General features: G+C 43.1%; 1 protein-coding gene across 1 annotated transcript in view; it reads right to left on the reverse strand.

Annotated features, from left to right (window-relative positions):
* TES (testin LIM domain protein) overlaps positions 1–23,343 on the reverse strand; it is a 42,617-nt gene extending 19,274 nt beyond the window's left edge. Inside the window, exons 1-2 of the mRNA XM_079786008.1 lie at positions 23,114–23,343; positions 2,889–2,974 (exon numbers count right to left, since the gene is read on the reverse strand). Coding sequence (XP_079642134.1) covers positions 2,889–2,974; positions 23,114–23,140 — 113 coding nt within the window. The 5' untranslated portion in view covers positions 23,141–23,343. The remainder of the gene's footprint in view (positions 1–2,888; positions 2,975–23,113) is intronic.
* Positions 23,344–23,963: the final 620 nt, after the last annotated feature.

The following is a 23,963-nucleotide window of genomic DNA, read 5'->3' on the forward strand; positions in this document are numbered from 1 at the left end:
GAGAGGGAGAGGGAGAGGGAGAGGGAGAGGGAGAGAGAGAGGGAGAGGGAGAGGGAGAGGGAGAGGGAGAGGGAGAGAGAGAGAGAGAGAGAGAGAGAGAGAGAGAGAGAGATCTTTCCATGTACACACACTGAGGAAGAAAGGCCATGTAAGGACACGGCAAGATGGTGGCCGTCTATAGACCAGGAAGAGGCTCCTCACCAAAACCCAACCATGCTGGCATCCTGATCTTGGACTACTAGCCTCCAGAAGTATAAGGAAATAAATTTCTGTTGCTTAAGTCACACAGTCTATTGTACTTTGTTACTGAAGCCTGACAGACTAATACTGGGAGCAAGGAGGACCTGTCAGAGGTAGTGCTTGAGCTGAAGCATGAAGAATAGGAAGGACTTTGTGTTTCCTGGTGGTGGGTGAGATACACGGTCTTTCCAGGCAACAAGGCACATGCAACAAGGCACAGAAATTTCAGGTAGCAGCATCCATCCAAGCTATTGGAGCACAAGGTACTTGGAAGGGGAGTGGGAGAGAAGGCTAGAAAAGCAAGCTGAGGCCAGACACTGAGGTTTAACATCAAAGGACAAAGACTTAACCTAAAGGATCAAGTTCAGTGGGATAGCACCAAAGGTTCTTAAGTATTGGGAAGTATATAACAGTATCCATTTTCAAAGGACCACTCTTGTGACTGTGTAGAAGGACAGACTGATATAAAGTGGAGAATAATTTAGCCCTGGCGTTCACATTGTGCCTCATGAAACCCATGGGTCCTAGAAGTCAAGGGTCACCATAAAAATGGAGAAGGAGGCTAAGTGGGCAGGTTCCTGGGACCCCATCCCCACTTTAATCTCAGTAGTTCTGTGGCCCTAGACTCGACCTGGAATCTTTGTTACACTCAGGACAACCAGCCTATAATATTTTACTTCAAAGACTACTGAAAAAAATGGGTCATCTGTAGGTCAAGGGCACTACCCTCAAAGCCTTCCAGTTGTGGTGAAAAAGTCAGAGAATTAGCAAGAATTCTCAGAAAAATCTATCTGGACTCCTGCCAGGAAGAAGACAGAGCTAGTACCATGTGGATGGGCCCACGCTACATTGGGGGACATACGAAAGCCCTAGTCTGTAATGGCTCTTAACATAGTCTAAGACTACACCTAGACAAGTAAATGATTCTGTGTTGGAAAAAAAATTGTAATTTTCATGCCACCAAGATCTGCTCTTATCTGATATATTTTTACCTCAAAATATCAGATTATGACCTGAAATAGGAAAATAATATAGAGCACACAAAAATTACATTAAACTAATCTTCTGGTTTATAGAAAAGATGTTATCATTTAGGAATGAGCTTTAAAAATCTCATAGCAATTTTTGGAAACTGTATAGCAGAACTAAAGAGTATTTTAAAATCGCAAAGTTTATGCCCAGCAGAGGGCAGTGTAGCTCTCCACAAAGCCCTATGAGCACAACAGAGAATGGTGAGCATGTAAGGGGCTGAAATATTCTAATCCATTAAAACTATTGTGTGTCTGTCTAGTGACTTTACTTTTCTAAAACATGTCAGACATATTGCCTAACAGTTATCCTTGAAAAGGTAGCACAAAGATGAGCTATTAAAGTCTTGTAGTAATTAAAAAACTCCCTGGAAAAATGTAGCTCTCTACAAATAAAAAAACGACATGAGGGCTGAGGTTTGTGTTGTCTTCACTATTTAAAACAATTGCCTTTTTGTTTCCTAAAACTTAAAAGCTAGCTTTTTTCTTTTTTTTTTCTTTTAGAGAGAGAGGAAGAGAGAGAGAGAAATAGCAATCAGTTGCCTCCTGTATGTGCCCAACCTAGGTTTGTGTTCTGACTAGGAATAGAACCAGCAACCTTTCAGTGAATTGGACGATGCTCTAACCAACTGAGCCACACTGGCCAGGGCTAAATAAATTGGGCTTTAAAAGAACCTAATATCCCATCGTTTGTTTTTTTTTTACATTCTTTTTAACTTAAGCTGTACACAGCCTTTTACTATAGACAGTTTCCTACGGAAATAGGAAGTTCAGAAGTGGTTCTCAAGTGAGGTTCATTCTAACAGGCAGCTGACATCCCAATGATGTATTCTGATTATTTTTTTCCTTCTAACAATAATGTGTTGATTCTAGCTTTGAACAGATTTAGAAACTACCATTATGGTCTTGACAACCATTGATGAACACTATTCATGTTCTTCCTAAAAACAGGTTTTAAATACAATTTTAGCTTTATATGATATACACTATTACTTTTAAAACATGAAGGTAAGATCTACACAAAATTCACATTTTTCACCTACTAATATTTGTCCGCCATATATAGGCACTTGATTCAAATCAAGACACTGGCAATGAATTATCATTTTGTTGTTATTCTCATAAATTCAAGTGCTTCAAAGTTTCTCAGCAATAAATTTATAGCTGAAAATTTTAAAGAAATCCAGATTCAAGTTTCCTGACAATCTGGACCAGAATGCCCAATTCATCATTCATACTTATTGTTTATTGCAAATATACAGACAAAGATGTGCAAAGTTATCAATAATTATAAAAAGACTAATCATTAAATTAATAAACAGTCCTGGGAGATTACCACAAACCATAAAGAGACATACTCAGTATTCTAGATTCACAAGAAACCTGAAGGACAGCAAACAAATCAAACAATTCTAAATATAGTTACTATGGCCCACTTAGCTCAAACTTGACAGGAAGACAGACTAGCTTTATTTTTTATTTATTTCTTATAAAAGAAAGTAACAGATCTCCAACTTAGCAACCAAGCAAGAGAACTTGTAAGAGATTTGCACTGTCTGAGAAAGCATTGCCAAACAGTAGAAATTCCTAATGTGGTTGTAGTTCTCAAAATATTCTTACCTCCAGAAGTGCAGTTCAAATCCTTCACATTTTTCTTTGCATTTTAAACAGGGGGCTCCAAATCCTTGCTCATGACCTAAGCCCATCTGTTAAAAAGAAAACAATGCAGATTTATTATTACATATTTTAGAAATTTAAAAAATTCAATAAATTGCACTTTTAATTCCACTTACCACTCCTGTTTATAAAACTTTCAAACAAATCTTTTATGAGTATTATACTGTTTAGTCAATGATGACACTCAAGTGTGTATATGGTGACTCCAAGTACATACATAACATACTTGTATTCTTATTGCTTTTTTCATGAAAAGAAATGCATCAGAATAAAATTATATAGAAAACTACAAATATTGCAATTTGCAAAAAGTCATGAATTGATATCTTTGGCCACTACATGCCCTGTATACAATATGTACAGGGAGATTAGAAAGTAAACCAGGCCCCAAATGACCTATTTTGTGTGAAATATTTTAGGCAGTACAATACAAGTATTATTTATATTATGATAAATATAATAATAGCAACAACAAACATATATTGAATGCCATGGAATTGAGATAAATATGTATACCCTCATAAAATGCTTATAAAGTAGACATTATTCTAAATTTTAGAGATGAACAACTGAAATTCAGAGAGTTATGGAACTTGTTTAAGATCAAAGTGTTAATAAGTCCAGGTCTGGCTAACTCTGAGGCATGTGCTTTTATGCCAGGGTGGGAGTAGGGGAATTACGATTGCCCTTATTGTAACAAAAGAATATTTTTCTTTACCATATTAAGTAATAATTCTCAGGAACGTCCTGACACATGACCTGAGTGCTGAGTCGGGGAGGAGGAGATGAGGGAAGGACACAAGAAGGCAATGGAAGCTCTTTTACCCAACTATTGATAGTACAGTAAAAAAGATCAACCGGCTTTGTATCAGCACATTGGCCAAAAAAATAGCTTATTTTGTGTTTTAAATACCACATTAGTGACTACTGAAAAAATCATTATCTGCTACTGCCTGGAGAAATATCTCAAAACAGACAAGTAACAGATTTTTTTCAATGGCACCTTTTTGTAATGTTACCAAATTGTCACTAAGTATTCAAAATCACATTATAACTTGTTTCTTGAAAGATCAGCCCGGCCATGCTCTGAAGTTTAATAATTTTTTTATATATATAAAGAGAGCCCTTCCTTTTTTTCTGAAGAAAAACACCACATCCTCTTACCATAACTAAGGGCATATTCAAAACCAGCTGGTCCACCCAGCTGCTTGGGAGAACCCAGGTTATTTTAAGTAAGACCATCTCAAGCATGCTTTCCAATGGTGAAAAAAGCTGTCTAACATTAACTAAACTTCATCACCTTTGCCATGTCTACATTACCAATTTTCAAAAGAATAATAATTCTCCAAATTGTATATTTATCTTTAACACTAGAATACACTTTTTTTTTTCTTTTGAGGAATCGTTTCCTTATCACAGATGATTATAGTTTGCAGTACAGAAATAAAAGGGGCTAAGCAAAAGCCAGAGATGACTAATTCGAGTTTTCTGGTCTTTTATAAATGCACTAGAGGTTCAGTGCACGAAATTTCTGCACTCGAGGGGGGGTCCCTCAGCCCTGCCTGTGCTCTCCAACTGATGGTATGCCCACTCCCCTACAGAGAGTGGGCCTAAGCTGTCAGTCAGACATCTTAGCTCTGCCGCGGAGGCAGGAGAGGCTCCCACCACCACCGCTGCACTCACCAGCCGTGAGCCTGGCTTCTGGATGAGCAGCGCTGCTCCTGTGGGAGTGCACTGACCACCAGGGCACAGCTCCTGCATTGAGCGTTTGCGCCCTGGTGGTCAGTGTGCGTCATAGTGACTGGCTGTTCCACAGTTCGGTCGTTTGCATATTAGCCTTTTATTATATAGGATAATTAAAGCGTTTTCTCCATCACAATACTCATAGTAAAATGAGCAGCTAATCTACAAAGGTGTATTCTTTTTCAAGCCCTTTCTAGTTTTCCATTAAGGAAAGTTAACAATCCTGAATTCATCTGGTGTATGGAATTGCTTCCTACTGTGTTCCATGCATCACCTGCTAAACTCTGATCTTAAATGAAAATTAAGATTACATTATTAAGGCTTAATCACATAACTCAGCTTAAATCAACTACTTTTAAACTCTCTGATGTATAATTCACAGTAAGAAATATAAGTTATCTCATGACACAGAACTTACATACACACATACAAACTCATGTGTGTATAAGTATGTGTAAATCCCGAAACAAATAACCAAGAGTAAGTGTGCTTCTGCCTCTAAGTGAAATGGGCACCTAAACAAATTCCTGCCTGTTTTTAAATCTGAATCCCCTGGTCTGAGCAGCACTGGGCTTAATAAAATACTACAAACATACTGAAAAAAATACCATTACATTTTTTATTTCTGAATGAAACTTGGAAGGTCAGCTAATACCACTAATAGAACCTCAAATAGCAGACATTTTACACTAAGTAGCTCACTGTTGATCTACAAAATCAGCCTTGGAAAAGAACAAGTTGTTTCTTTCCTAACTGCTTTTTATCTTCTTAAAATACTTATCAAATTTTTATTAGAATTATTAAAACTGGTAGTATTCCATGAATATCTGCTCTTTTAAAATGTCCCACACATTTTTAGTGCTGAACAGGCCTACGCTTTCCCTAATATAAGAGATCAGGAAGATAAAATCCAGAGGAGGTGACCCGCTCGTGGTTAACCTAAAACTGGATGTCTGGCTCATGCTCCACTGAGCTGAGGGGCAGACCTCTACAGAGTGTCCACTAGGAGCCCTTCAGTCTCCTGAGGAGATGTCCTGGCTCACTCTGGTCTCAAGGGAAAGGACTACAAGCCTCCAAAGCCTCCTGCAACGCCTCTAAGGAAGAAGGCTTTCAGAGAGCTTTAGAGAGGGAAGAGTTGAATCTGTCAGGAAGTAGGGAAAGCTCTTTTGAACAAAGAAGTGATGCTTGAACTGTGATTTTTTTAAAAATGGGAAGAATCTAAGTCAGCAAAGAGGAGGAAGAAGTTCATTCAAGGCAGAGGGGACACCATATGGAAGGCCTGAGGCAGCAGAAGGCATGGTAGAGCCAAAGACGCCTTCGAACACGAGAGGTGACAGGGCTAGCCTTGTAGTGGGCAGAGTGGGTGTTTCCTCCCTCTGCTTTTCCTTTTCCCAGGGGAGAAATAAATGTTCTCAAGTAGTTGGTACCAGGTTTAACAGCGAAAAAGGTATTCCCAGACAGGATGAGACTGTAAGGGAGAAGTGCTACAAAAACCCAGGCAACGGGGCTGAGTGCTACCCAAACCTCAGAGGGGGCACCCTCAGGGAAAGGAGGAGACCTGGCTGAGAAAAGCAGTAACTGGGGAAATGGCTCTATTGCCTGCCCTGGAAAGCTCAGAAAGCATTGCTCCAGTGCTCTTCCATCCCTGTTCGCCTGACTGGAAGGCCAAATTCATCTCCATTTAGGCTCCTTCCAGCACAATTGGGACCACCTAAAAAAAGTATTACATCCCTACATTTCATTTTCTTCAAATGCTCAAACACAAGGAGTGAGGGGACTCTGAAAATATCCGAGAGAGAACAAGTACATGAAAGAGAGTGGAATGAGGTTGTGGCAATATGATACACTCTCTCCTACGATAACCCAATGGAAACAGTTCTAATTTAAAATAAACACCCAAATAAAAAACCACACCTAGTTTCCAAAACCAGTTAGTAACTAAAGCAACAAGAGAGAGTTTCAGACTGGAAATGCACTTATTTTCCTTTGGGAGTTTTGTTTAGAGAAATTATGTTATAGATATAAACATATAGCTATAAAACTTAAATCTAATTGACACTCAGCACTGAAGATCTCTTATGCCACATTACTGGGTGGGAATTTCTTCCATATCCTTACCCTCTTTATCAACCTGTGAGGATAAAAAAACCACAATGCCACTCAAACAACAAAGATAAGTGGTTCAAAGCTAGTGTTTCCTCTGTTTAGTAGACTGCATGTTCCAGACTGAATTATAACCAGAGTGCTATTGTGTTATCTAATCCTGTTAAACCCAATGTATAGAACACTGCACCGGAGAAGACATATATCTACTAGAGTGAGGCAAATTTCTTCTGCTTCTGTTCCCACCCCAATGTGGGCATCAGTATTCTCCCCTTCACAAGTCAAGCACATATCAGATGAAGGAAACGTACTGGTACTAACTCTACTCTACAATAAAATGTGCTTCAGAGCCAGAGCTGCCCAGGCAGTTTCTCAAGGCTGAATCCCACACCTTTCGGGGCCGAGGTTCACAGGACCTGGGATTCCCTAACTCTTCCTAGTCTCAGTTCAAGATCTGAAACCTCACCTGCCCCAAGCGTTCAGCTAATTTATCTCCCTCCTTCATGCTGTGTTCAGGATTCCCTCAGTCTAAGACCCAGAATTCTTCTCACTATACCTCCTCCCTTCTCTTTACCCTCAACAAACACCATACCCTCTGGCAGGGTCCTTCTCCTTTCCTCAAGAGCCATAACTGTTCCTCTTGGACACCTCGATTATGTAGTTAGTTCCTGCCCAGGTGTCTGGGTTTGCGAGTTTTGGGTGAGGGGTAAGAACAGGAAAGGTGTGTGGGAGGGGTTGGTGCAGAGCCCAGAAAGCTCCTCAGCTAAGGCACCCTGACTGTTAAGAAAGTGAAATGATCAAGAATTACATGGCAATATGTCAATTATGTCTCAGTTTTAAAAATTACATGGTCATAGATACTAGAGAACTAAAGAAACAGAGAACTATAGGAATGTAGAAGGATCACTGGAGGAGAGTCAGAAAAACTGGGATCTAGTCACAAGGTGTCACTGTCAAGTTTCAGTGATTTTAGACGTCTTCCCCTCCACCCCCCACACCCCGCCCCAGGCTTAATCTATGACTAATCAACTAGATGAACTTGAAGACACCTCTTAATTCTATAATTATGACTGCAAATTATGTTTCATATTAACTTTATCTTAGTTTGTTATTCAATATGGTCATCTGCTCAATGTTTTAAACACTAAATAGAAAATAATTATTTGAGAAAGCGAACATATTATTAGCTCTTATAAACCAGAATTGTCTGAACTTAGTTTGGAAGTTCATAAAGTACACATAGGAAACAAAAAAACTTTAAGTTCTGAGAGATAAGACTCCGTTCTGTTGCATGTAATTATTTCAACAGCAAATATGATATGGTATCCCCTGCAGAAGTGACACTTGGTGACAAGTCCCAAAGCTATTTCACTTAATTTCAGTAACACATTCTGGACAGCATCAATACAAGGATATAACAGATTAAGATTTCTTCTTCAGTACCAAAGAAAGCAGATCTTTTTTATTATTTGTAAAAACTATAGTCAGACTTTGAGAATACCTACCAAGTTCGTTTGAAAATATAAAAACAACCATAATATTTATCCTGAGATACAAGTCATAGAAAAATAAGTTTTTAAATATCCTTAACGATAGGCTCCAGATACCAAACTTATATCCCTATGATCTGTGTCTCCAAATACCCTCTTATCCCCTGCTTATTTTAGAATAAGAAATGGGAATGAAATAAATTTCTCCATATTCATAATTTCAGGCGACATTTCAGGTGACCCTTCTGACCCAGAAAAGGGTATTGCATATCAGATGGAGGGAAGGAAAAAAAGAAGGGTGGGGAACATATAGTGTTTCAAATATAGTTTGAGTGATTTGGAGACCATTTGAATCTGGAAGATATTATGCAGTATTCAGGGTGAGATCATCTGATCAAGCTGTTTTCATAACCAAATTTTCTTCTGGAGCAAGGAAACATGTCATTACTAAAAGGGGTAGTGTTACTAAGACTTCTTTAATAATCTTGCAATGAAGCTGATCAAAGTAGATTATATGAAATGTACATATATATTCCCCCTTCCTTTGTCTGTATGTATGTATATGTACATGTCTATTTATCTACCTATCTTATATGTATACTAGCATTCCCGTTGCAGGAAAAATCCTGCAATAGGGTTTCCTGCTGCACTCTACCCCACCCTGCCTGCTCTCCTCCCTTGTCCCCCGCCCCGCGATCTCCGCCAGCCCCCTTGCTTTTCTAACTTCTCCGCCAGCCTGCTCTCCTTCCTTCTCCCCTGGCCCCGCCTCCGCTCTTCCCTTCTTCCCTGGCCCCGCCTCCGCTCCGCCCTTCTCCCCCAGCCCGCCTTCTCTGCCAACCCGCCTGCTGTTCCCTTCTCCCCCGGCTCCGCCTCCGCTCCTCCCTTCCCCCGCCACGCCTTCTCTGCCAGCCCGCTCTCCTCCCTTCTCCCCCGGCCCCGCCTCCGCTCCTCCCTTCTCCCCCGGCCCCGCCCCCGCTCCTCCCTTCTCCCCTGGCCCCGCCTCCGCTCCGCCCTTCTCCCCCGGCCCCGCCCCTTCTCCCCCGGCCCCGCCTGCTCAACTTCCTTCTCCCCCGGCCCCGCCTCCGCTCCTCCCTTCTCCTCCCCCCGGCTTGCTTGCTTGCTTGCTTCTCTGCAGCTTTGCTCCCTTCTGCAGCTCTTGGCTTCTTTCTACGCTGTCGCGATATGCAAATTAGCCGCCATCTTTGTTGGGATAATTTGCATATTCATCCTGATTGGTTGGTGGGCGTGGCTTGGGCGTAGCGAAGGTGCAGTCAATTTGCATATTTGTCTATTATTAGATTAGACTAGAGGCCCAATGCACGAAATTCGTGCAAGAGCAGGCCTTCCTTCCCCCGGCTGCTGTGACCCGGGCTTCCCTCACAGCCCCCGTTTCATCCAGTCTAATTAGCATATTATACTTTTACTAGTAGCCCGTTTGCACGAAGATTCGTGCAATAGACCTTCATTCACCTGGCTGCCTGCACCAGTTTTCTGCCGGCACCAGGGACCCAGGCCTTGGCTGTGGCCACCGCTTTCTGCCTTTATCAGGGTTGGGGCTTGGCCCCGGGCGGTGGTCTTGGGCTCGGCGGCACCCAACATCCTTGCTAAGGATCGCAGGAGCCGACCCCCAGTGGTTTCCTGCGATCCGTGCAGGCTGCCCACTGGTGCCCAAGGCCAGGAAAGCCTCCGCCCCAGGCTTTCCTGGCCTTGGGCTCGCCACACCCAGCGTCCCTGCTACCGATCACAGGAGCCGACCCCCAGTGGTTTCCTGCGATCGGGTGCAGGCTCCCCGCTGGTGCCCAAGGCCCGGAAAGCCTCAGCCCCTGGGACCCCCGGGAGCAGCGGGAGGGGTGGGATGGGCACGGCCAAGCCCCCCCAGGTGGCCGATCGACCCCCGAGACACCCCGTGAGCGGCGGGAGGGGATGGGCCACGCCCCCCCTGGTGGCCGATCGCCCCCCGGCACCCCCGGAGGGGCCCGGCCACGCCCCCCCGGTGGCCTATCGCCTCCTGGGACCCACGGGAGGGGTGGGAGGGGCAGGAGGGGCAGGGCCACGCCCCCCCAGGTGGCCAATCAACCCCGGGACCCCCCGGAGGGGCCCGGACACGCCCCCTAGGTGGCCGATCGCCCCAGGCACCCCCGGAAGTGGCGGCATGGGCACCGCCATCTTGATCTTCTCAACGGCGGATATGCCACCCGGAGTCCCGCCCCCAGCCTCCTGCCGGCCCAATCGTGGGCATAGCGGAGGTGCGGTCAATTTGCATGTTTCTCTATTATAAGGTAAGATTATAGATTCTGTGTAACCCAACACTTGAATATTGCCACCATTTGTGCCAGACCTAAGGGCTGTAGTATTATTTCTTTAGGAGTAACCTGTTGTAACAGATGGGTGAGAGCAAGGGGAGGGTGACTGTACAATCATGTGACTTATTGGCACTAATTCCCTAAATATCTAATCAGAGCACATGCAAGAAAAGAAAATAGTGCAGTAAACCCTCGATTTTGCGGACCTCGGATTAAATGGACAAAATTTCCGGTCTATGTGTCATATGTGAAAATTAACACCCTGTTAATTTTTAAATGATTTTAACCAAGATTTGCTTATAATGAAATTACCTGGCTATTTTTTGTTATTAATTCAGTTATTTTTAACAAATTTTAGCAAATAGGTCCCATGTTGGAAAAAACACTAGTAATTTCGCCAACATAAATATTACATATATACAACTATAGTCTACATATTTACATTCAAGTGTCAGTGCTTGTAAACAATGTTTGACAGACGATTAGCATGTGATTACATCACATGATTACATCGAATCACCCGCAGTAACTGGTTCTGTTGTCGCTTGGGTGACTTTCTGCAGCAGTTTTAACACCTGCTGGCCCTTGTTCCCATGTGCACTGAGCCATGCCCCAGCCATGCTCATTTGTTTACTCATGGTGACTGGTGGATGCATGCATTTACTAGACCTATTCAGTATAAATTTAAAATTATAGTAATACATATAGAAAACTTTTCTGTGAAATTAAACTTTTCATACAGACTTAATTTTAATTACACAAACATGTCTACATAGAGACAGGTAAACTAACTAATTTGTCAATTTTTTAACATAATGTGTTTGGAATACCTACTTTATTATATAATGGACTTTTGACTTCCCCCTGAGATTCCACAGTGAGTTCCAAATTTTAATTATGCAAACATGTCTACATAAGTAAAAATAGGTAAACTAATTTGTGAATTTTTTAACATGCATTTGGAAAACCTACTTTATTATATTAAGGACTTTTACCTTTTACAGACACACCCCATCACCAGAATTAGTCCTTTACATCGAGGTTTTACTGTACAGGTGTGTTTTTTCACAGAGCAGAGAATGAAGGGAAAGTCTTGGGGCACTGGCTGAGAGATCCATTCGAGGAGGCTACCCAGGGGAGTAGGAAGATCCAAGGGACCTGGGTAGTAAAACCCAATGAAGAGAAGGCACAGAAAACAAGAATTGGGGGAGGGGGTGTCCAACAGACACCCACTTTTGCTCAAGAATGGCATCCAGGGGCATTTAGAACAAAAACAAAATCTTCAAGCGCAAATAGAGGGTCTTGAGTAAATGGAGAAAAGGAGGGGAGAGATGCAGGAACTCTCCTGCCAGATGCCTTAACCTTTTGCACTCAGATGTCGAGTGTGACTCAACACGGTTAGCATCGGTAGCAGCTCTTTTTATATTCTTTGAATGTATCAATAATTTGAAATATAAAAAAATTCAAATAAATAAGTTTGTATGAAAAGAAACTCCAGTTTTTTATTCTACTGCCGCGCTTTGTAAAATCTGGGGTATTTAAAAAATTAAATCCCGAGTAGAATAAAGGAATCGAGAAAAAAGCAAGCGAGTACAAAGGGTTAAATTATTTACTTACTGCCAGGCCTTTTCACATCATCCCTTACCCTGCAAAAAATGAATTGTGTTTACATGTGGTGTGTAAACATAAGAATCTTAACTAATTTTGACCCATCTTTTGATTTTTCTTCTATTAGAAAAGTGGTTTGATTTCATATGTTTTTTGTTCTATATTTACACTATAGCCCAAGGACTTCTCAGCACGCAAGGTACATAGACGTCATTTTATTTATTTATTTATTTTTTAAAATATATTTTTATTGACATTTTACAGAGAGGAAGGGAGAAGGATAGAGAGTTAGAAACATGGATGAGAGAAACATCGATCAGCTGCATCCTGCACGCCCCCCACTGGGAATGTGCCTGCAACCAAGATACATGCCCCTGACCGGAATCGAACCTGGGACCCTTCAGTCTGCAGGCCGATGCTCTATCCACTGAGCCAAACCGGTCAGGACAATAGACGTCATTTTAGATTTGTCTAATGATTTAGAGGAAACAGACAACTTTTAAAACATGCCTATACCACCTTTTGACAACTAGGATCAAATTTTAGTTGCAAATTAATATAATTTCCCTTTATCTTGATGGAACAACCAGCAAATCAAAATTACATTTTACTATATTAGAAAGAGGCATCATTCTGAAATGACCAATGATATCAAGGAAGCTACAGTATCCTGACTCTTTATTCTTTCATATGTACAGAGGGCTATGAGGGTAATTCAGAGTGGGAAAACCCTTTCCACAGCTCACTTGCATCCCAGTAGTAGCGGGAGTGTAAGTTATGACTTGTTGCCTAAGAAAATTACCCTTAAACATAGTGGCTTGTTATAACTGTTTATTCTGTAGTTTCTGATCATGATATTCCACTCATGCTTCTGCATTTTAGCACCCTGGGCTGAGTTCAGCTGGACTCACTCCATCTGCAGGCACGTTGGGACAGATGGTCTAGAGGAGCCTCAGCTGAGATGTTTCATCTGTTCAAGGGGTCTGTCATCCTCCAGCAGGCTGAGCTGGGCTACTTCAAATGGTAGCAGCAGGGTTCCAAGAAAGTAGTTAGAAGCAAAAAGGTCTCCTGAGGTCCAAGCTTAGAGTTCACATAACACTAATTCCATCAGTCCATTGGCAGCCCAAATTCACAAGGTAGGAAAATAAGACTTCATTTTTTAATAGGAAGTGCTGTAAAAAAATTGTGGCCATATTTGCAATTTACCACAAAATCTCTGAAGAAGATTCTGTTTAGGAAAACATATCTGTTCCCTATACTAGACCAGAATACCTGGTCATGTTAAATCAAATGCCCCCTCTCTAGAGAACCTAATTAATATAGCTTTGGTAGGTACTCAAACAAGTATGGAAAATGATTACTTATAAATGTTTACTTTTATCATAAAAATTGAAATCAAAGTAACTTGCAAATTATAAAAAAGAAAAAATTAAATCTAATAATTTAATATATCTAAAATACTAAACTTTAAATCTACATTTCTTTGTGCCCAACAAAGCATCAAGTATCAATAGTTTCCCGAAAAACATGTTGTCATAAAATGCTTGATAATATAGTCAGGGGCCAACTGAATGGTTTGAAGATCTACGAAGGATTTTCCTCCCTGAACAATGGATTTCTCAATAATGATTATGATACATCTGTTAACTGTCTATGTGCAGACACTATACTTTGTGCTTTAAAACAGCGGTCACCAACCTTTCGGACCTCACGGACCACCGGTTGGCGACCGCTGCTTTAAAATATTCATCTCCATTATCCTTATGTCCTGGTAAGATAGGTGGCTGTAACCCATTTTCAGATAAGGATCCTGAGGTTTAGATGGTTAAGTAACTTTGCCAAATTCACACAGTTAGTTCCAGGGCTAAGAACTGAACCCAGGATTCAAAGGCTGATAATCAGTGTTGCTGCAATGCCTTCCTGTGGTCCAACCTTTTGCTTAAGGTATCCAATGATCTAAGGAAGATGAAAGATTTGTGGAGTCAACATGGTCCCAACCCAAAAGGGGAGCCAAGCACAGCCTACATCAGCTAAACCTCAGTGTGACATTTCCTCCTCTACTCAAGAGTTGACACAATGTATTAAAAAAGAATCAAAGGTAAGATAGAGGTATAGATCCTTACCTGTAGGCTTGGCTCCTATGCTAGCTCAGTGACACACTTCCTTAATTCAAACCCATGACCTGGAAAAATGAGTAATTACTGCTGACCATGTACCTTGGCTTTACTAAAAGAATCAAAACTGAAAAGGTAATAGTATGAACAGCAAGAGTTTACCGACTTTTCACAGCCATGTTCTTTCGGTTCATGTTACGTATTCCTCCTGAAATGTCCTTGTTTTTTTTTCCCCAATGAAACTGAATTTTTCCTATGAATGTTGTTTCTGCCATAAAATACTCCCAATCCACATAATTACAGTTATTTACTTCTGCTTCTGAGACTTCATAATAGTGGTCTATGTTCCTATTATTGTAGCGCTACAAAAAGTGTGGCAGTCCATGAGACACATAAGCAAACTGAGAGTAAGCAATTAGCAAATAGTAAGCAATTTGATGCACTTAATAATTTTTTAATTGGCCTTGTGTTTGTCTTTTTTTAGTAATTCGTTTTTATTAATGGCTTAGCACCACAGATATTTTGAGAAATACCATATTATAGCATGTATTCATTTTATCCAGCATCGTAGTTAATTCACACACCTATCTTGTCCACTAGCTAGCTTGCCAGCCTGCATTTTTTTAAATCTGCCCAAGCTGATACCACAGTGGTTTGGGAGATACAAGCTCAAAAGGTAATATTGATAGAAACTGAGTTGAGATTTTTCTGTAGTTTTACATTTAAACTGCCCTCTTAATAATCTCTATGAAACACAAAAGGTAACTTTCTTCTGTCTAGCCCCGACTTTTCATTGTAGGCCACTATCAGTAAAGGGAGGCAAAGTTTCTTTACCTTCACTTTGTGACTCATTCTATCATGGCTTTCATGATGCTACTCAGAGAAACAAAATATCCACATAATATCTGCATGATCATTTTTCAATGAGACATGATATCTTCAAAGAAAGCAAGGGCAAGTTCACTGTGGCTACAGACTTATTAGTAGACTCATCACCAAGGCATTTGTCTGAGGCTTTCAATCTTTTTTGCTGGTCAGATAAAAAGCTGTGCAATGGACACACAGAATCCCTTTTGCAATACTGCATGGTGAATGTCATTTTGATAAACACAAGATGAATCATTCATGATTTGAGGATGATTCAGCATTTCAGAGATTAAACATATCCTATATAATAAAAGCCTAATATGCTAAGTGTCTGGTTGGCCGTTCAACCAATCAAAGCATAATATGCTAATGATATGCTAAGGCCGCTCAACCGCTCACTATGAAGTGCACTGACCACCAGGGGGCAGACATTCTGACTGGTAGGTTAGCTTGCTGCTGGGGTCCGGCTGATCAGGACTGAGCGAGATGGGCCGGACATGCTTTGGGGCCCTCCTGCAGTCCCTCCCTGACTGGCCAACCTCCCGCGTCCCTCCCTGGCCCCCGATCATGCACTGGTAGGGTCCCTCGGTCTGGCCTGCACCCTCTCGCAATCTGGGACCCCTAGGGGGATGTCAGAGAGCCGCTTTTAGCTCGATGGCAGAACAACCAGTCGCTATGACGCACACTGACCACCAGGGGCAGATGCTCAACACAGGAGCTGCCTCCTGGTCGTCATTGTGCTCCCACAGGGGGAGCGCTGCTCAGTCAGAAGCCGGGCTCACAGCTGGCGAGTGCAGCAGCGGTGGTGGGAGCCTTTCCCACCTCCATGGCAGCACTAAGAAACAGGCCTAAGTCAGCAGTCGGACATCCCCGAGGACTCCTGGACTGTGAGAGGATGCAGGCCGGGCTGAGGGACCCCCAAGTGCATGAATTTCATGCACCGAGCCTCTAGTATACATAATAGTAGTCTTAATGTCCTTTAGCAAATGAGATCCCAGCAATTCTCATTGCCAGCTTCTCATACAGCTCTTCCCTTTAAGCTTTGCTCAAACCTGAGCAGCCCCCAATTCTTTTTTTGCTTGTTTAATATATTTTTATTGATTTCAGAGAGGAAAGGAGAGGGAGAGAGAGAGAGCAACATCAACGATGAGAGAGATATTTCCTGCACACCCCCTGCTGGGGATCGAGCCTGCAACCCAGGCATGTGCCCTTGACTGGAATAGAACCTAGGAACCTTCAGTCCACAGGATGACACTCTATCAACTGAGCAAAACCAGCTAGGGCAGCCCTCAATTCTTAGCAAACTACCTAAGGATCAGAGAAATTAGTAACTTAAACTATGCTCTTATCCTTTTTTAATATCCTATATAATAAAGAGGTAATATGCAAATTGACCATCACACCCTCGTAAAAGATGGCTGCCCCCATGTGGTCAAAGATGGCTGCCCCCATGTGGTCACAAGATGGTCACCATAAGATGGCCGGCAGGGGAGGGCAGTTGTGGGCGATCAGGCCAGCAGGAGAGGGCAGTTGGGGGCGACCAGGCCTGCAGGGGAGGGCAGTTAGGGGCGACCGGGCCTGCAGGGGAGGGCAGTTAGGGGCGACCAGGCCTGCAGGGGAGGGCAGTTGGGGGCGACCAGGCCTGCAGGGGAGGGCAGTTGGGGGCGACCGGGCCTGCAGGGGAGGGCAGTTAGGGGCAACCAGGCCGGCAGGGGAGGGCAGTTTGGGGCAACCAGGCTGGCAGGGGAGGGCAGTTGGGGGCGACCAGGCCTGCAGAGAAGGGCAGTTGGGGGTGACTGGGACTGCAGAGGAGGGCAGTTGGGGGCAACCAGGCCTGCAGGGGATGGCTGTTAGTGGTGACCAGTTCGGCAGGGGAGGGCAGTTGCAGACAACCGGGTCATCAGGTCAGGGCAGTTGGGGGTGATCGGGCCGGCAGGGGAGCAGTTAAGTGTCGATCAGGTTGGCAGGGGAGTAGTTAGGGGGTGATCAGGCTGGCAGGCAGAGTGGTTAGGGGCAATCAGGCAGGCAGTCAGGCGAGCAGTTGGGAACCAGCAGTCCCGGATTGTGAGAGGGATTGGGCCTAAACCGGCAATCAGACATCCCCCGAGGGGTCCCAGATTGGAAAGGGTGCAGGCTGGGCACCAGGCCTCTAGTATCTAAAATAAAGGTAGTAATACCTGGATTCAACCAATTTTTATAGGTATATACTGAGTGTGACAGAAACATGAAATACTTCCACAGCACTGCTTCCAATGGTAGCTAGTGAGTTTCTTGTAGATTTTTCCTCTACCACCTTCTGCTCTTTTCTAATATTTTTGACAATGAATATAGTAATTAAACAGGTTGGTTAAAAAAGAGGAAAACAATCAAAAAGTCATTATAGGGTCACAGCCTGAACTTGCATTAGAAAATTATAGTTACACATACCCCTCTCTCTTTAATTCCCCATTATATAGTAGATTGAGTTGGGTAGATTGATTGCTTTGAAAAAAACAAGTAAAACTACTCTAAATCTGACTGGAGCTGGAGAACTGAAAAGCAAAATATCTAAATGTAATTCTCTATTTACAACACTTAAGACAGTTTTTTTTTTAACTCTTTATTGTTGAGAGTATTACATCTGACATCCCCCGAGGGTTCCCAGATTGTGACAGGGCGCAGGCCAGGCCATGGGACCCCAATGGTGCAAGACTGGGACTGAGGAGGGATGCAGGAGATTGGCCAGCCAGGGAGGGAACGCGGGAGGGCTCCAGGGCATGTCCAGCCCATCTCACTCAGTCCCGATAGGCTGGACCCCAGCAGCAAGCTAATTTACCAGTCAGAGCGTCTGCCCCCTGGCGGTCAGTGCACATCATAGTGACTAGTGGACCGGTTGACTGTCTGCCCCCTAGTGGTCAGTGCACGTCATAACAACTGGTTGACCAATTGACTATCTGCCCCCTGGTGGTCAGCGCAGGTCATAGAGAGCAGTTGAGTGGCCTCGGCATATCATTAGCATATTACGCTTTGATTGAACGGCCAACCAGATGACTGGACACTAAGCATAATAGGCTTTTACTATATAGGATGTATCTTGGTGTGGGCCTTTTTGGGTTCCTCTTGTTTGGGACTCTCTGTGCTTCCTGGACTTGTAAGTCTATTTCTTACAAGTTTTCTGTTATTATTTCTTCAAATAGGCTCTCAATATCTTGCTCTCTCTTTACTTCTTCTGGCACCCTCATAATGTAAATGTTGGTTTGCTTGAATTGTCCCAGGGGCTCCTTATACTTTCTTCATATTTTTGGATTTTTTTTTTTTGCTCTTTCTGATTGGGTATTTTTTTTTTTTTGTCAGATTGGCAAAAAATATATTCTTGGGCGTGCTGCAAATATTTAGTAATTAGTTTATGTGTGCCATGAGATGATAAAGATTAAAAAGCATTGATCTAGAGGGAAAAAGTGATGAGTGTCCTAAGAGTTACAGGACATTGTCCTAAGAGTTACAGAAGAAAGATTTTTGCATCTAGCTTAGGAACAAGAAGAAATATTTCATGGAGGTTGATACATGGTGGGGGAGAGGGGTCTTGAAGGATGAGTAAGATTTAATATTTTAGATGGGCAAGTAAAGCCAAGGGGTAAGGTGATGGATCGTACACAGCTAAGAGCCAGCTGAGATATACATCCCCAATTCTACTTCATAGTATAGCATAATAGAACAAGAGGAACAGAAAACCTACTATAGTTCTATTCAAAAACAATATTCAGGGCAAGTTAGAGAAAGTGACTTTGCATATCCAATTAATATAATGAATCACATCATTGGTTAGAAGAGAGAAAAGCCAAGCTGAGGACCACTTCACTTCCTTTTACTTCACTTCCTTTTGTACTTGTTCTCAAAGACAGTGTAACTGCCTCAAGGCAAAGCCCTGGAAGTACCTTGCCTTGCCCTCCATTCTCCCTTGCCTTGCCAATAATTCTTTCAGCAAGACAGGCTTCAAGCAGAAATCCAACTACAGATTTGATCATCAAGGTCACTATATACTTGCATTTTCCATTTCAATCAGGAGCCACCTAAAAGAAAATGCTCATTCTAATTTCTAACAGAAATAATATATGTGGTTCAGTACTCTTTCCACGTGGTTTCACTGTGATTTTTTTGTTTAATAACAATAGCTTTTAAAACAAGTTTGGATGCTAGGAAAGGGGATTTTTAGTGACCTATAATCTTTAAAATGCATCTCATCTTTTTTTAAATCCTCACCCAAGAATATGTTATCTTTTTAAATTAATTTTAGGGAGAGAGAACAAGAGCAAAATATTGATGTGAGAAATATTGATCAGTTGCCTCCCAACATGCCCAACCAGGATAGAACATGTCACCCCAGTATGTGCCCTGATCGGGAATCAAACCCACAACCTTTTGGTGTACGGAATGACATTCCAAACAACTGAGCCATCTGGCCAGGGTGCATCTCATCTTTTTAAAATATAATAAAAATAAAATAAACAAAGAAGAGGACTAGAAAGAAATGCAAGGTGTTAGGAAGAATCAAAAGACAGAAGTTAGAAGGCAGAATAAATAAGGTACAAAATTAAAATCCTTGCAGCAATTTCAGGCAGCATATGGGAATTACTGGAGTTCTGTTTGCTTTTAGCATGGTTCTCTTTCTCTCTGGTATGTTTTTAAAGAAAAGAAAAAAGTGATTTTCATGGGAGAGTAACACAGACACGAAAGAGGAAAACAGCTGGCTGTGGGCCATGCTTTACCATTCGCCCCAAAATGAGACTGTTCCTGCTTTCTAAAAGCCATTGTTTTTCGCCAAGTAGACATAGGCTCTACTTACACAAAGCCAGTTATGACGAAGAGACTGAGACATAAGGAAGAAATATAAATGTATAATTCAGAAGATAGTGCAGAGATGTAAAAGTCAAATTCTACTCTAAAATATTACTAACTAAAACAAACACTCTTGCATAACCAAACTAGCTCCCACATCCTAGCAACAACTCAATTACTTCAAACAAAACAAAACATAGTAAAATCTAATTATGAAAACCCCTTGTCTTTGTGATGGTGGGTTTTACCTGGTAATTAATCCAAATGTGTGCAAATGATAAATGGAAACCAACTTCTCCTTTTATAAACCAAGAATCCTAAAAATAGGAGCATTCACTTCATTTGTTGTGGAATAAAGACAATCCTCTTTAATTCTTATACAAAATGTTAATGGGAAAAAATAACATCTTTCACCTACCTGGGGGAAATTCCTTATGAAAACAATCGTATAAGGGTTTTAGAAGGGGAAAATGCCACATATCTTAAAACAGAAGTCAAATTTAGTTTTATTTAAATAGTTGGTTATGTCTTTGCTCCAACTTCTGACCTAGCTTTTTAAAAGTTACACACAAACTATTACTGTTCTTGTATACCCAAGTAAAAAAGGAGACCTGAACACTACCTAGGTACCAAAATAGGGTGAGAGGGCTTTGCCAGTAGATCAGAGATAAACTTGTAATGAGTCCTTCTTCTGATGTATTAGAAAACAATTTATAAAGGGAATGAAAGGGTTTTTTTTTTTTTTTTTTTAGATTATGACTAAGACTATAAAGTCTATTCCTGGAATGTCTAACCTTTGGACTGGGAAACTTTTTGTGAAACCCACAGAACAATTCTTTCAAGAGTCCTACAAAGCCACAGAGACGGTATAGCTAGCAGTCTAATTAGACATGTTTGGGATCTTTTAATAGTTTCCAATTGACTGACTCAGGACAAGGTAGTGAAACAAGGACTTGTTATTGCATGAGATTATCTATAAAAGTTTTACATTTATGGTATCCTTTTTCTTGGGGAAGAAAAGGAAGAAAATTAGAGAGAAGGGTAAGATTCTTGGTTGAAAAGATAACCTTTTAAAGTAAAGGGGAGATGAAAGAAAATAATTACACCATATATCAAGGGCATTATTCATCATAACCCACAATTTAAAACTAAGAAAATGGTTTATAAATAATGTCTGCCTTTTTCCCTTGCAAGCACAAAGTTAATTCTTAACTTTGAACTTTCTCCCTTGGAAATATTTCTTCTTTGTCTCAAGAACTTTTTTTTTAAATTAATTTTATTGGGATGACATTGGTTAATAAAATTATATAGCTTTCAAGTGTGTAATTCTATACTACATCATCTGTATATTGTATTGTGTGCCCACCACTCAAAGTCAAATCTTTCATTACCATATTCAAATATCTTCAAAATCATTTTAGATGTTGACTTTCTTTTTTTAAGTAGACTTTATTTTTCAGAGTAGTGTTAGGTTCACAGCAAAACTGAGCACAGGGTTCCCATATATCTATCTCACACACAGCTTCCCCCAGTATCAATATCCCACGCCACAGTGGTATATTTGTTACAAACGATGAACCTACATGGACACATACATCATTATCCCCCAAAGTCCACAGTTTTTATTAGTGTTCATTGTTGGTGTTTTTTATTCTATGGGTTTTGACAAATATATAATGACATGTATCCACCATTATAGTAACATACAAAATAACTTCACTGACCTAATAAAAAACCTCTCTTTCACCTATTCAGCCCTCCCTCACCAAAGAATATGGACTTTTAAAAGTAGTTTTGAATCAATATTTATAAGCATTAAAGACCCCTCCAAACTTTAGACAACTACTCAATTAAGTAACTGTTACCCATTTAAAAAACAATGCTCCTCAACAGAAGGTTAACTAAGCAGCAACCAAAATGCTTTCTTAGTGGCAAGCAATATTAACAACAGCAACACATTAGTGTCATTTAAAAGCAAATAAAAGAACTAAGAAACCAAGTGACTGGAAAAGACTGGAATGCAGTCACACTGCTCGTAAAATTTACATTTTCTTTTCCTGTCCTTAGGTTGCCTTGGAATGCTGGTTCCAATAAGGGACGAGCGGTTTTCCCACTGCAAGTTTTTTTCAACGGCTTCCTAAACCTAATATTTGAATTCTCATACCTTTTCAAAAATCCAATTTGGGGCATGAACAGAATTTCATGCTCAAGTCAGGACTTTGTCTTTCGAAGGTAAAATAACAGCCACCGTGGACAACCACAGCGGGCAGGAGAGGAACGTTAGGTTCTAGTCTCTCTCTGCAAAACTTCCTTCCCTGTTTGATAAGGGGCCGCTGGCTTCACTTGGTGGCAAAGTAAAGATGCGCACTTCCTGGGAACCAGACCTTACACGCGGAACAGGACACCGGGGTGTGACCTCAGCGCTCCTTATGAGTCACAGCCGGGACCCCATCCCCTTCTCCGGGGAGACGCGAGGCTCCCGCAAAAGAGGGCGCAGCTCAGGGTAGTGCCTTGGGTCTCGGCGGGGATCCTCTCGGGGCGCTGAAAGCACGGGTGACAGTCGCCTTGGGGGCTCGCTGCCCAGAGGGAGAACGTTTTCTTTTTAAGAGAGAACTTCCCAGGAGGGAGGCAGTGCTTGGGGAGTAAAGAAATGAATGACAACACACACACACACACACACCCCACAATCATCGCTGTTCACGGTGTCACCCAGGGCCTTAAATCAGCACTCACTGCGGGGAGCCCACCGCAGCCTCGCCGGGCGGGGCGGGCGGGGCGGCCACAGGCACCCCAGTTTCTAAGCCACCGAGGCGACATCAAGTGGCACTTCCTGAGGCCGGAACAAGGGGTGTCAGGGTCTCGCCCCCAGGGCCCCTCCGCGCTCCCGTTTCTCTCGGGGGCGGCGAGGCGCAGCTGAAACCGCTTGAGGAAAGTTTCCAACACTTCCAACCACGGGCGCGACGCCGTTAGAGCAGAGAGGCCCCGGGATTTCAGGCGTTTCAGGGGGAAGTCGGGCACCCCCTCCACCCCCGGGGGCAGGTACCGGTGCCTCAGGCTCGGGCCCCAGGCCCTCGGGCCCCACCCACCGCCCGCGGCCAGGTGCAGCGGCCGCCCGCGCCCCCTACCTTCTTCACTTTGGCCTCCAGGTCCATGGCGGCGAACCGGCGAGGTGCCCGCTCCCGCCCAGGGTCTCACGCGCAGGTTCGCCTGGCCTCCGGCTTCGCCGCGGCGGCTGGGGGTGAGGGAGGTCGGGGGTGAGCGCGCGGGGACCCCGGCGCCACGGGAGCAGCCACCGGCCCGGCACCGGCAAACTTCCGCAGCCCCGCAGCCCTCCCGCGGAGGACCGGGAACAAAGAGGCCCGGGCAGCCAATGGCAGCGGGGCGGCGCCGGGCCGCCGCCAATCAGCGAGCGCGGCAGGCACCTTAAGAGGCCGGAATGCGGCGCCGTCAAGGTGAGGGGCGGGGCCGCGGCCCGAGCGGCGCCCGGGGAACGCCCTCGCCTCGCTGGGACCCGGTGGCTGCGCGGACGCCTGGGTCCCCTGCAGACCCGCTGGTACCTGGTACCGTCCGGGCCCGGTGCGCCTCCAGTTTCAGATGAGGAAGAGCCCTCTCCGTTCTGGCAGCTTGTACCTGGGTCTGCTGTGCACCTGTATGCTGAGGAGTGCTTATCCCACCACTAGCTTCTTGGTTTATCTTCAGGGCAAGGAGAAAGCAAAGATACTGTAGAGGACGGGCATTGCACCCACAGGTCACTGTTGAATTGTGAAGGTAGCCTTTTCGCAAATGCTTTCTCCACAGTCCCAAGCACTGACGAAGAACCTATTATAGGATTGAACACCTGAAACCTACATAATTTTATTAACCAATGCCACCCCAATAAATTCAATAAATAAGTAAACATAGGGACTTGGGGTTTGATTCTAGGGTGGAGTGAGAGAGACTTAGGGTTCTCAGTGGGAACACTGGGAGCATGGT

This window comes from Cnephaeus nilssonii (genome assembly GCF_951640355.1).
Source record: "Cnephaeus nilssonii genome assembly, chromosome: 12".
NCBI lineage: Eukaryota > Metazoa > Chordata > Mammalia > Chiroptera > Vespertilionidae > Cnephaeus > Cnephaeus nilssonii.